Genomic DNA, 14,715 nt, shown 5'->3' with positions numbered 1-14,715 from the left:
GCAAGAAGAAGAGTAAGATTACTATTGTCACTAGAGAGAAGGATATCATTGTGTATTTTAAGTAAAGAAGTTTCAGTACTGTGAGCAGGTCTGAAACCAGATTGAGATACAGGTAGCAAAGAGTTAAAGTCTAAATAGGATGAGAGTTGATTAAAAACTACTTTTTCTATTATTTTAGAGATGAAAGTAATATTAGTTACAGGTCTATAATTAGATAAAGAGGTAGGATCTAGGGATGTGTTTTTAAGAATAGGAATAACAATAGAATTCTTATAAGAAGTAGGAAATTTAGAGGTGGAAAGAGATAAATTAACTAATTTGAGAATGATTGGATAAAATATTGAAGAGAATTCTTTAAGTAAATTAGAAGGAAGTAGATCTAGAGAACAGGTTGTAGACGACATAGAATTAATAATTTTAGTTAGTTCTAAAAGATTTATTGGAGTAAATACAGAGAAAGATTCAGTAGTAAGTTTAGTAAAGTTATGAGAAGGAAAATTAGAATTAGATGTTCTTAAAGAAGTAATTTTATTTACAAAAAAGTCATGAAACTGTTGAGCAGAGAAAGATGAGTGAGAAGATTTTAATGCAGAAAATGTACGTCCGATGTCACAGTTGTTCGACAAGTTGCGGCCGGACATTGCCATTCTCTAAAAAACAAAATCCAAATTTTAGAGCTTACAATTTGCCACGAAACCTACCTAGCTTCATTACGTGAATAAAAACGCCAGAAATATACAAACTTGAAATTAAACTTAAATTCATTCTTTAATAACTATTCGTTAATTATTAATTCATTTGAAATATCACCTGTGGTTTTTTTATAACAATTTTAATCTAACTTTGTTTAAAATATTATGGTCGAAATCTTTTGATAAAAAACTCATTAACGCGTAATTTGCTCGTCATATGGCACATATTGTGACAGAAACACTTCTTAACTGAGTTTAAATATATACTCTCAAGCACTTGTTGATCAAAGAGCATGAGAGGATCGTACATTATATTTTACATCATATTTATTTACACTCAGATATATAATTAATAATTTTCGGTCAATAAAAGAATGTTCTTACTCCTTAAAAGGTGGAACTAATAAATGAAACATCGTTATGACACTTTGCGTTCATTCGTTATGTGAAAACAAAAAATATTATAATATTAATTATAATTATAATATATGAGTCTACGTTGTGTGTGTGTGTGTGTGTGTGCTTTTATTTTCATGTTTTATGTAAGCAGGTTTCAATCAATCAATCAATTAGCTTATAAAGCGCTATTTCCGCGATGTTCAACAGCGCTCCTCAATGAATTTTGAAAACAGATGGGTCTTGAGATCCGCTCTGAACTTCGCAAATGATGGAGAAGTAGTCAGAGAAGTAGGTAAAGAGTTCCAGAGAAAAGGACCAGGAAAAGCAAAAACAGATTTGGCAAAAGAGTGTTTAACACGAGTTAAGAAAAAGCGAGAAGAAGATGACGATCGTAAACCGGGGCGTTTAGGTTCAATTAATATATCTGATAAATACTTAGGAAATAATTCAGATAGAGACTTATACATGAACGTGCAAATTTTAAAAATTATTCTATATGGTAGCCAATGCAAGAGAACAAGATATGGAGATATATGAGAAAAGAAAGGTTTGTTATGGCATGTGTTTTACGCAGATAAGTAATGTCTATAATAATATTTGAATGTAGTTGATTTATCGACGATGGTGTAATAAACTTTTTTATCCGAACGTTTAACAAAATTTTATATTTTCTAATGATTATTAGTAAAATAGATATTTTAAAATCATCTACTGATACCGGCAAACACGTAAATCCTTCACACGCGAACAATTTAACTTAGAACAATTTGAAAAAAACTGTTAATTATAACTTTTCTGAAATATTTATTCTAATTTATATTACACTTATAATTGATAAATTATGATTCATTTTTAAATTTGAAAATATGATATAGCGTTAGTACTCTCTTTTTCCATATATAATAAACATTGGCCTGTCCAAAACATCCGCTTATTTGGAAATCAATAGAGTAGGCACAATCTGTGTATCACCCTATATTATATTGGGAGTGTTAACCATACATCTTGCGGGCACGATGCGGTCCACGAGGTTATTTTTTGGGACCCACGACTACATCTTGAAAATTGTATAAAAAACATTTTTTCTTCTGTAAAATGTGTTTTCTTCTGATTAATGTGTTAACTTATTTTCCTACATGTCAACCGTAACAATAAAAAAAAAGTTTTTTGTCGAATACACTGTTAAAATTTGTGGTTTAAAATTCGACTAACGTTTTAACAAATTTAAATTACTGAAAAAATTTTTTTGTCTTACGAGACATTTTTGGCTGTATGTATGATTAATTTCATTTATTTGTTTAGAACTTCCGTTAACTAATAATAACCTCTCTTGAAGTCTGTTTAAATAAAAAAAAGGAAATGTTTAAGTCAAATGTATAATTATATATTTTGAAGAATATGATGGATGGATGCTGACGAATGCTGGCAGGTAGACCATTTTATGTGGATGGAGAATTGTAAGTAAGGCTTCTATTGATTCTTGATGATTTGTTGACAAATTGATGTAGCTGAAAAGATGATGACGAACTAACGAAGATGACGAGAAGGGATGAACGAGGATGAATAAGTTGATGAAGATAAAAATGCTGAGTTGTATGAGGTATTAGATATGTATGTAGGTAGGTACAGTCTGATTACATGCATAATTTAAAATTTAATTTGCGTTGCTGAGATGTTTAGACTGATTGATTTCGTAATTTGAACATATTTTGACTATTAAGGGTTATTGTTTTTCTACTGTATTATGCAAAAGGATGATACTCTGCGCTTATTGGAAATCTATTATTATATTATGAATTATTTTCTTGCATGAAGCTAAATAAAATCCTTTGTAGATTCGGGCTGACTGGCAAATGTTTTTTTGCCGCTCTGAAATTAACCTTCACCCGAAATTTTAATTCAGGTATAGAGAAATTAGTTTTGACAAATGCGTTTAAAATGATGTAATTTGGGCTTGTATTTGTAAATTTAATATACATATTTTAAAAACGGTTTTAAAATTGATGTGGCCCGCTGGCCCTCGCTCTAAAATGATTGAAACATTTTTGTTTAAATCTGAATATATCTTGAAGAGCTTTTCATCTACATAGCAAATACAATTTTTATCTACATAACAAATAAAATTCTTGCTAATGACATACAATTGAATTTTATCTGATAAGATTTCTTTTAAATGTCCACTACTGAATCACTTGTTAAAATATCTAACAATCGAATATTGTAAAACTTTAACAAAAATGTATGAAACGGTCTTGCTATTTTTGATGTGCATCACACTGGCCAGGTAGTTTATTAAATGCTTTTTAAAATTTTTAATGTTCTACGAAACAATTTATTTATTGTTAATAAATAATCCAATATGATCAAATTATTTGAAGATGCAAAAACGTGTCCTGTAATTTAATTGGCACTTTTAATGATGATCCACCTTTCGATAAAATGCCTTTGCCGGAATGTTTGGAATCGATGGAAATGATGCCAATGCATAAATTATACACGAGGAAGAATCCTGATACGCATGAATTGCTAACGGAAAAAGAGATACCGTTTGTAATTGAAATTGGATTTGCATCGATTATAACATTTTTAAAATTAACAAATTTAATCCTTTTATTTGCAGAAAAGTGTTTGATTTTGCAAAGAACACGATCATTGCCGTGCATGGTTGGAACAGTGACAGTGAATCAAAATGGGTCTTAAAACTGAAACAAGTTTTGTTGAAAAAAGTTAGTTTTTTTGTTTTTTTTTAATCAGGTTAATTCATGATAATAAAAAAACAATCATGAAAAGGATACCTAAAATAGCAATACCTTTAATTAGGTTAAAAATAAAACATCAGTTCAATTAGTTCCACTAAACTTCGACTAAAAAAAGGAAAGTTTACATAAATTAAACGACAAAAATTACAATCAAAAAGTTGAATAAAAAACAATTTTTTATGTTAAAAATACCCAGCTTAAACAAAAAATAGTTATGTGATCTGACCTATGTATAACATTAGGAAGACGTAAATGTGATTCTTCTGGATTGGGAATATGGCGCCGACAACACAATTTACCCACAATCGGCTTCCAACACTCGATCTGTCGGTGCATACTCCGCTGTCGTGCTTGGCAATCTTGTTGAGAAGCACAACTACCCAAAGAATTACATCTGGTGCATCGGTCACAGTTTAGGATCCCACGTATGTGGTCACTTGGGAATGAAGTTGAAAATCAGACGTGTTACAGGTCCAAAATCTATTTTTGCAATGCTCGGAATTAGATAATATTTCAGACCCCTGAATTAACTTTTGCAACATTAAACATATTATGGAACACAAATTTGTAGGATTAGACCCTGCTGGTCCGTATTTTGAAGGCGCTTCCAACGTGACAGTTGGAGTTAACCCATCATCAGCTGATTTCGTCGACATCATTCACACGGACAACGTCCTTGGAACAACAAAATCTCTAGGGCATCTTGATTTTTATCCGAATGGGGGAAAGCAGCAACCGGGATGTATAAGTGAGAATATTTTGCAATTAAAAGTTTGATGTATTTCATTGCTCATCATCGTCAATAACCCCAATAAGAATTAATATCATGCTTTGCGGAGTTTAAACCTAGTTCCTTCAAGTCTTAACCAATTCAATTGCTCGCTTATTTTATTAAAATTAATTTTCTTATATCAAGATATATAAATTAATTAGTCTTTGATATGTGGTAATAAAACCTTTCCAAAATTTAAAACTATAAAGTATTCAACAATATAACAACGTAATGGTTAGCTGCAAAATGTTTATATAAACAAAAATTAAAAAAAGAAAAGAAAATTGATTGATCGCGAATGTTTTAATAATTTTACAGCCAATTCATGCAGTCACAGTTTGGCAACAACTTTCATGATTGAATCCGTCGAGAACGATTGTTTTAATGTCTACAAAAACTGTACAGATGTACACGACATTCCTGTAAAAAATTTGTTATTTATTTTAAAATGGATCAACTAACAAAATGCTTGATATATTGATCTTGTGTTTTAAAAATTTTGTGAAGGAGTCATGTAGTAACTGCAACGACGGATTTTCCTGTGGTTCTATGGGTTATGCGGCAGATAATTCTTCAATCAGAATAGGTGTGTTGAATTTGTTTGTGGCGCAATTTCACTAACCTTGAAGTTTTCAATCATTTGCACTTATTTCCTGCAGGTGTTCTTTATTTAAAAACCAGCAAAAAGTCTCCTTATTGTCAAAACAGTAACAAAATCTTTCATTCAAATTCCATAATAAATTCAATTTTAGATCATCTATATTGAAAGGTTAGAAATTTCGATAAAAACTTTAAATTAAATTTTTCTTGATTAAATTATTATGGCAAAAAATTAGAACAAACAAACTTTAATATATATTTGGTTTCGTTGAATTATAAAGCTAAAAAAAGTTAATCCCAATTCATGTTTTTCACAAGTTTTGTTACAAACTCTACTACCCTAACGCTATGGCAAAAATATTAGGCCGAACTGATGATAACGCTTTTTTATTTTATTTTGGATTCACGATTAAATGTCGTTTTTCAAGTAAGGAAGGAAATTAAAAATAAACTCCATTTTTGGGACATGGACGAGTTGATGATGCTAATAAATATGCTAATAAATATGCTAATAAAAATTATTAGCATACTTTTAAAACTAATTTTCTTCCCAGAGTTTGGCAAGTATTTTCAAAAAGCTGTCATCTCATAAAAACCATTCTTCATTTTAACCTACAATTGATTAATTTTCTATTTTGAACAGCTACAAAACCATACAAAACAATTATAAAACACAAAAAAGTTTGTTATTTATTAAATTAAATTTATGTACAATGTAAACTTGAAAACCCAAAAGTTTGAACAATTTTTGGCAAAATGATATTAATCTCACTCAAACTAGCTGTATTACTACAGATTTGATGACTAAAAAAAAACCCTGTTTTAATTGACAACTACAAGGTGCGGCCAGTAAGAAAACGAAAATGAAGTTACGATGAATCAGCAGACAACGAGATGATACTCAGCACTTGGGAAAACTTGAGTTATAACATTTTTTGAAATGAATATAAGTGAAAATTATAAAAGTAGAAAAAGTGAAAAAGTCAAAGCTACTGTGCAGTTGAAAAACTTGTCGCTGGTGGGGGGATGTAGAGGTTTCTGTGGATAAATAAAAATTTTTACATCCCCACAATCTAGCTATATATTAATACATTAGACATCTTAAATTCCGCATTGTTGCACCTAGTCTCATTTGACCACCTTTAAACTAAAATTCAGTCTCAAATACACCAACTGATTTATAAAAGTTGATAGCAGGGAATGAGTTGCAGTTTATATATTTTATTCTATATATGTATATGTTGTATAACTTATCCCAAAATACAACTTTCCCTGAAATTTCTACCGGGATAATTGTATCGGAAGTGGGTGAAAATTGCAAAATAGAACATCACACTACATATAACAGAAAGACAAGTGTATAGAAAAAAGGGAAATAACACTCATTAAAATATGTATAAAAAAACCTTCATTCTTTTAAATTTATTTGATATTAAAATGTACCTTTTACGTTCATTATTTACATTTATAGTTTAATCTTATTAAATAAATAATTTATTAGTTAATTTTGCAGATTTTTAAGTTTTTTTTATGATTAAGTCAGCCGATTAATTGTCATCGAAAAACTTTCTTAGCCCCATTTTTTGTAAATATTTGAATTTTAATCACCAGAGCATTTTAGTATATATTTCAGTTGTCTAGATGCGTCGGAAGTCGGCGAAAATTGTAAAATAAAACATCATATAACAAGATGACAGAAAGGCAAGCATATTAAGAAAAAAAACCAATTTCGAATAAATTAATGCGTGGCTTGAACTCTCAATGCTGCCTACCTAAGATGTAGGTGTTCTATTTTAAAATGCGATCAGCATGTGATAAATAATGCCATATAAGCACGCTATTCTATCAGTTAGACCTTACTCGGTTGAAATATCTTGAGAATGGGAAGTAATATTTAATTATATTTCATTGCTGTTGAATCGTAAGATCAATATAATTTTATATATTTTCAAGGTAATGCTAATCCTATAAATATAGAAAACTATTAGATAGTCACGTTTTAAATATTGTGACCAAATTTGTTGCTTACTTTTACGCGTTGCCGTTGCGTTCCGGTTTCTCAATAATTTTCAGTTTTCCAACTTTTCAAGTGTTAAAATTATCTATACATCATTGTAACAATATATATTTAGTTTTTAATCAATTGCAATGCCTAACTTGTAATTAAGATTTAGTAATGTAACCTCAACATGTAACTAACGACGATACTCTTCACAACCATTTTGCTTGAACGTTTTATTATTTCTCCCGAAGTTTCTGAAAGATAATAGCATTGTTTTTATTGTTTACATATAGACATATAAGTTCACATTTCGTGATTTTTTAATTCTTCGGGGTAAGAGATTAAGATCTCCAGCAATAAATGATATATAAATTTGTGAACGTGACTTATCTAGTTGTTTTCTATATCTATTATACTAAATTTAATCTATTCGAAAAATCTTTAAAATAAAAATAGCAAACACGGTATTAATGTAACGTAAACACAAATAATATATATATATATATATATATATATATATATATATATTATTTGGATATATATATATATATATATATATATGAACCAAACAATACAAGTACTAACTTTGAAAACCATATTTACAATGCATATTACCAAAAATCTTGAATACTATCGTTAATTTTCATCACCATTTAAAAATGATTTTCAACATTTAAAGTTAATATTAATCAATTTAAATTAGTTATTTACTTAATAATTAACTTAACTTTATATAATAAAAATTTTAACACGTTAGAAATATGTGTTTTTACCGACAACCGTCATTGTAACTAAGTATATTCTAGGTATAGGCATTGTAATAATTATTAAGTACAACGTGAACCCAACAGAAAAGAAAGGTGAGTTATGTAAAAAACAACAGCCCAAACAATACTAATCCGAGTATCGTAAAAAATTTCTTCATTTCGTCAAATATTTTCTAAAAGAATTTTCAATCTTGAAATAAACATTAATAAACAGCAGCAAATTCGCCTCAGTGAATAACATTAGCCTACATTCAGAAATGTTGAACAAATGTCCTTGAATTTCCATTGAAAGATTTGCTTAAAGACCGCAAGTATCCAACGCAAAGGAAATGTTATCATATTTAAAATTTAATTTGATGAATGTAAAACTGTACATGAAATGTTGACAACCACATTCACGACATTTGCATACTTTAAATTTGATTATTGGTTTGTCTATTCGGTCTGCTTGGATGAAAAGCAGTCAAATGAAAGAGCACAAGCGTCAGAGTAAGTGTTAGCGGGCTGAGTCACGTGAGGGCTGTAAAAGGGGTTTACTATTCACCAGCAAATATGCTTAAAGATCAATAAATAATATATACAATTATACATATATATATATATATATGTGTGTGTGTGTGTGTGTGTGTGTGTGTATGTGTGTGTGTGTATGTGTGTGTTTGCTATTTTCATATAATGTATAATTTGCAAATTTGCATAAAGATAGTTAAATGAACACGAGTTGAAAGTTGTGTTATCGTAAACTTTTTATGATACTGTTTCCCTTGAAACGACGTAAAAGTCCGTGGTGAGATGATATAATACATTCAATGTCTTATATAACATGCAGTTTGTACATTCAATATCTTATAGCAGGCAGCTAGTCATACGTGCGTGCATGCATGTCGTAAGAATTTTCGTTTATGCCTGTATAGTTTCTTTGTTCGTGAAAGGCTGATGTAAGCATAAGCAAGCTAGCCAAAGACCCGTTAATCATAATGCAATTCTATATTCGCATAGAAAGGTTACATTTCGTAGAACAACACTACACAACATCATTATCTAGTCCGTCCTGACCTGATACATAACATGATCTAGTCTGAAATCAGGTCAGGTCAGGTCACTAGCGCTGGACAGGGCATATGAGTTGAACAGTTGAACCATCGTCAGTCATAACTTAACGAAAAGCACAACAACCACGTCGTAGATACTCACGCATCTTGACAGATACACGCGTGATACATGCTCATACTTGGATATAATCATAAGTTACAACATCACAAGTTACACTACATACGTACCTAAGCTAACTGATATATATATATATATTTATATATATATATAAACTAACTAATATATATATATATATATATATATGTATATATATATGTATATGCATGCACACTAAAACGTAATATATTCTCAGTCGCCCTTTAGAGTGCCGCTACACTTCTGTTACCGTTCCCAGTAGTATGGCAACTCCAGCCGAAAAAAGATTTATGTTCATAGCCCTAAGTATCTGTAACTTTGCAATTAAGTTGCTGTTATTACCCAATTTGCTCACAAAAAAAATTGTTTTTATTGAAGACAAAGAAGGGCGTAGATAAAGTTTTATTTACAACACATAAAATAAAAATAATCATAGAACAAGTAAATATATTGAAAGTAATATTTTTTAAATTTTATCTTTCTTTATGAGTTGAATTTATTTACTTTTTCGGCGGCGCAATGCCGTCTTAATGTTTAACGGTACTTACTTAACTGGCACTGCCATCGCAGTGATCTGATTCAATATGTGAGGTGCGTTGTTTCACGTGTGCTGTTGAAATGCACTATTTGTTCGTTGCTGAGACCTCTAAAAATATTGAAGAGAGAATTTTAATGAATAAATAAATAAAAATAAATTCCCCATATTGCCACATTATTGTGGTGTATTGATAAAAATAAAAGCATGGTGGCTGCCAACAATTTCCACCACGTTGAACAATGAAAAAACCTTTGATAAGAGGATACTGGAGGTCAGTATGATCAAATTTTGTAATCTAACTATTTCCGCTCCACATGAACAAATAACGAAGTGTATAAGCTACTTGGAAACACTTGTTTCAAAACTATACATGCTATTAAAAAAATTATTATCAATGGTAGCTGTTATATGAGAATATATGTGTTTGTGTAAACAGCCTTTGTGGCACGGGTTCAATCACAAGTATATAATATGCAAGCAGTTCTGCGTTTGTCAAAATTGCACTACAAAGAACAGAACAAAAAAAACATATTTTTTGAGCCCCGACCCGACCCAAACACATCTACACTTGCCATGTACACGAACGTATAAATAGTACATATACATACATTATTCATAAATTTAACTAAATTGTGTTTGTTGCTACGTTTCTTTGTTGTTCATGTATTTTAATTTGTGCACAAACAATCACTCACACATCTCATCGCAAACACACACGTTCCACACGTTCTTTCACTAGACAGACACACGTACATTCACACAAATCGCAGACACGCGTGCTATAATTATATATATCGTACACATACACACACACATACGAACGTTCAACACACACACACGTACGATCGCACACATCACACACACACACACACACACACGTACGATCGCACACACCACACACACACACACGTACACACCTCTGCTCACACCTCACGGACACACGTATTCAGACTCATTGAAATTGATTGGTGGTTAAGCGCATGTTGCTTTGTTCGCAAGCACCTTTATTGAAAATCTGACTAGTAAAATAAGCAGCCAGCGGTGGAAGACTCATCAGAGAGCGTACTAACAACCAACGAGATACATGAGCGCATCATCAATTTAAATGTCAAATTTTTATTTATCTGGGATTAACTATCAGAAATTTTAGTTATTCGGTTAACATAATATGCAGAACACATTTTTCAAAAACGATTGTCTCCTTTACCATGAAAAATGTTTTATTTTACCACCTGCCAAAATGCATTAGACTAAGCAACACACGCACGCACGCACACGCAGATATCACAAATATATCGATCATTCCAAGTAGTACTGTGTTTTCTGATTAGTCAAGAGTTATAAAAAGTATTTTCGGCTTTAATAATTAATTAATTCACTAATTAATCAATTCAATTAACTTAGTTTAGTTTAATATCTTTCTGGTAGCGCTGCGTTTAGAAACTTTGTACCTTACGCCAGAACTGTTAAGAGGCTAAATAATATAAATATCATAAAGTTTAATTAACTCGAAAATAGATTTGAACACGCAATGAGCTAAAGTGCTAAAAAAAACATTTATTACGCATCAATAACAGTACGAAGAAATACCAAATTGCACATAAATATTAAACAGAAATGGCATAAGAATAAAAATATGCAACAACATGTTTACATTTACACATAGGAGCACCTTATAACGAAATGAACGCGAACGACGGGTACCGGCTTCTATTTATTTCTGCGTTAAATAAAATCCATAGACTCGATGTGAGCGTGTACGGCGAGCTGTACACATTTATTTGCACACATCTGATCAGCCAATGGAAAAATAGGTCAGCACTTGTGTATTATGAAGTAAGCTGACAATGATTGGATAGCTAAAAATAACTTTAATGTCTGATTGGTCGAATGTGACGTAGTACAGCACGTGCAATAATAAACATAAACAAAGCATGATTGCATTATGAGGCTGCTGTGTGTTCACTGTTCAGTGTGTGTTTGTTCGTTGTTTGCCCGAATGAAATGAACTTAAAATTATTATCCCCCCCTCTCTCCCTCTCTCTCCATTTTGTTATATAAAGTCTGAATGATGGAAGATCTTTTTGTTCTCTTTTTAAAATTTTCGGGTCTGGCTGGAGATAGACTGATAAAAAAGTTTGAAATTGTTAACGCAGTTGTCAGACTTGAATTTAATTTTTATTACTTGAAAATAGTTTTATTTTTAATAACTCATCAAAAACTAAATTTAAAAATATCAGAATAAACTAAATAATCAAACAATTTTTAAATTTTTAATTTCAAATCACTGGTATGGGTTATTAAATAAAAGTTTAAAAAGGATAGATAGAAGCTTGGAAAAGTAAGTAAGTCAATGTAGTTTTTTTTATAAAAAATTAATTCAATGGAACATATAAAACATTTTTTTTTTCACAAACTCTGGTCTAAGTTGGCTTCACATTACTTATTTAATTTATTATTCGTGCCCTACCTCAGTTCAATTAGTGCATCTGTCTAAAACTTCAAATATATATAATATAGATAGTTTCATATTTGGAATGGATAGATAGAAAGAAATTTATCTGCTAGAGTTGATAAGCCAATGCAACCTAAATCAGCAACACAATCAATACCATATTATATTATTGAATTAATTAATTGCATAATACTGAGTACACCCACATAGTCATGTATGTTGTATTGTATATCATACTGATTCATATGTAATTAGATTTATGATTTAATTTATGCATTGCCTGAAGTGAAGTTTTGCAACTAAAAGTTTAATTATGACAAAGAAATATGAACATGACATGAGAATATGATGAAATAGAAACGATTGTTATAATACTAATAATAGTATATTATTGTTTTAAATCACTCTACTATTGTATTGGCTGTGATCATTTGCTGAATTGATCAGCTGATTGCACTGTTGAAATATTTGCTTGCTCTGGCAGTTTATTTAAATGCTTATTTACCAAATTTGTTTCTTTTTATTATATAATTATTATATTATAATTTAAAATTTATATATTTAATTATTTATCTTTGTGTTAAAATAGATAAATTTTCTTGTTCACCTCTTTGTGTTGACTTGTGTAGTGCGTATCTATAATTTTTTTACAGTAAGTCTAAAAGATTCATTCAGTTGCAAATTGGTGGATATCATTATCAATATTAAATAATTTAACCAATTATAATAATAATTTACTTGACGTTTATTTGTGCTCTTTATTTTATTTATCAGGCACATTTATAAATTTTGTTGATAAATTTTTTGATATGAATTTATAAAAATTATTTATGAAATAAAACATCAAATTGATTTTGAGTGCATTCCTTCAAAAATCTATGACAGCAACAACAATAACAACAAAAGGTGAATGAAAGAGGCAATTAAATGTCTTGTATTTTTTTTTCTTTCAATTATTTATTAAAATGTGTTAGTACTGTGGCAAGGAATAGCTTCATCATTGAGAGCTCTTTACTATCTCTATTGCTACCCTGGGAATTAATTATCACCACCACATATTTATTAATATATGTTTGTTATGCATACAAACACACACACACACACATACATACATACATACATACATACATACATACATACAAATCCATTTGTTACTTGATGTTTGATGGTTCAGTGTCACTCATCATGTTTTGGTTTTAACATACATACATACATGATCATTCAATAATACTTATAATAGTTTTGAAGTTGTGCTAACTTTTGATGGTGGCTTGATTAATGAATTGTAAATGGTTAAAATGTTTCTTGGTTAGTGCTGCTTGTCTTCTAATCATAAATGAATGTTTTCTGAATTTTTTGTTCTTTCCCTACTTTTTAAAAATAAGCTTATCAAAAAAGTATTATTTCAAGTTTTTTAAAAGGTCAAATTATTTTTTTGTAGCACAAGAAACTCTTTTATTAATTTTGGCTGTATTTTTCTGGTTAGCATGATGACGATCTGTAACAAAAAAGGTTTTTAAAATTTGCATAAATCATTGGCCAGAATCATTGGAGAGCGCAATTTTAAAAGGTTTGAAGTGATTTTTCATGCGTTAAACTTTAAATTAAATGTAGCGCATTTAGTCACTGAATCGCAATAAATTGATTTGCTGGTGCTTTTTAAAGTTCAAGGATGAAGTAATAAAATAAGTAGAACGTTGTTTTGTTGAAGTTGTTATTTTTACGGTGTTTTTGTAATGTTATTTAAGTGTTTATGAAATGTTTATAGAACGTGTGTTCGCGCATATTGTGTCTGTGTTGTGTAAATGCGTGCGCGTGTGTGTATATAATGTCTGTTGTATATTGTATATATACATATTAGTACTTATATGTGTATAGATACACATGAAGTTTAATCATGACATAAAATTATGAATGAGTCTTCTTCTTGGACACTTGTTTGTTGTTTGTGATATTGTTTTGTTGGATTTGTTCTTGTTTATTTTTGCTGACATTTGCTGCTTTGATCGTATTTGTGATGTGAAAATTTGTTTTTTTTTGGTAAAGTAAAATATCAGAATGTATGTTAAATTAGTTTGTAACAAATAAAAACAAACGCGATTGAAGTGCATGAAAACGTTTGATCGTTTCAATTTGGTGCATCGTATGTTTTGTTATAATGAGGTTGTTTATGTTTACATTTAATTTTCAAGTTGGCTGATTAGAAAAGTACAATATGATAATAAACTGCGCAATTATTTTTTTTAATATTTCCCCCTGTTTATTAGCGATGTGACACGCAATGTAGCAACTAGAAAAATTGGTTTTCAAGTTTAATGCCGAATATGTTTATTTATATTTAATTTTTTAATTTTTTAACAGATACACAATACTGGCACAATTGTGAATTACTTGTCTGCAGCAGAATGGATGAAATGGAATATCGGTTAGTGGAAGATAACATTTACGGTTCATCAGCACCAGCGATACGTTTTCCAGAAGTAGATCCAAACTCGAGCACGCCGTACAGTGACGCAACGAACACAACGCCTGGAGGAGCTAAG

The 14,715-nt window shown here is 30.1% G+C and overlaps 2 protein-coding genes across 2 annotated transcripts in view; both read left to right on the top strand.

Moving 5' to 3' along the window:
- The window catches only part of HELRODRAFT_158765 (hypothetical protein), a gene marked incomplete at both ends in the record, with an annotated part of 2,656 nt that extends 1,028 nt beyond the window's left edge, over window positions 1-1,628 (top strand). Inside the window, 2 exons of the mRNA XM_009010755.1 lie at window positions 347-468; window positions 1,299-1,628. Of these exons, the coding sequence (XP_009009003.1) occupies window positions 347-468; window positions 1,299-1,628 (452 nt within the window). The remainder of the gene's footprint in view (window positions 1-346; window positions 469-1,298) is intronic.
- Window positions 1,629-3,301: 1,673 nt separating this feature from the next.
- Window positions 3,302-5,474, top strand: HELRODRAFT_105263 (hypothetical protein). Its single transcript, XM_009010754.1, has 8 exons — window positions 3,302-3,375; window positions 3,470-3,637; window positions 3,712-3,817; window positions 4,093-4,321; window positions 4,422-4,598; window positions 4,941-5,044; window positions 5,130-5,208; window positions 5,282-5,474. Exons 1-8 carry the CDS (start codon window positions 3,329-3,331, stop codon window positions 5,386-5,388), a joined length of 1,017 nt encoding a protein of 338 aa, XP_009009002.1. The 5' UTR covers window positions 3,302-3,328; the 3' UTR covers window positions 5,389-5,474.
- The last annotated feature ends 9,241 nt before the right edge of the window (window positions 5,475-14,715 follow it).

The sequence above is a fragment of the Helobdella robusta genome, assembly GCF_000326865.2.
Source record: "Helobdella robusta unplaced genomic scaffold HELROscaffold_1, whole genome shotgun sequence".
In the NCBI taxonomy this organism is placed as follows: domain Eukaryota; kingdom Metazoa; phylum Annelida; class Clitellata; order Rhynchobdellida; family Glossiphoniidae; genus Helobdella; species Helobdella robusta.
The sequence above is the reverse complement of the archived record's forward strand: the minus strand, read 5'-3'. Positions and strand labels throughout refer to the sequence as shown.

Bases quoted from the DNA above. Each gene is read 5' to 3' on its own strand.
- HELRODRAFT_105263 (XM_009010754.1), top strand. From the start codon at position 3,329: ATGTATGAAACGGTCTTGCTATTTTTGATGTGCATCACACTGGCCAG. The intron at 3,818-4,092 runs GTTAGTTTTTTT...GTATAACATTAG, and splicing joins AACAAGTTTTGTTGAAAAAA to GAAGACGTAAATGTGATTCT. The intron at 4,599-4,940 runs GTGAGAATATTT...ATAATTTTACAG, and splicing joins GCAGCAACCGGGATGTATAA to CCAATTCATGCAGTCACAGT.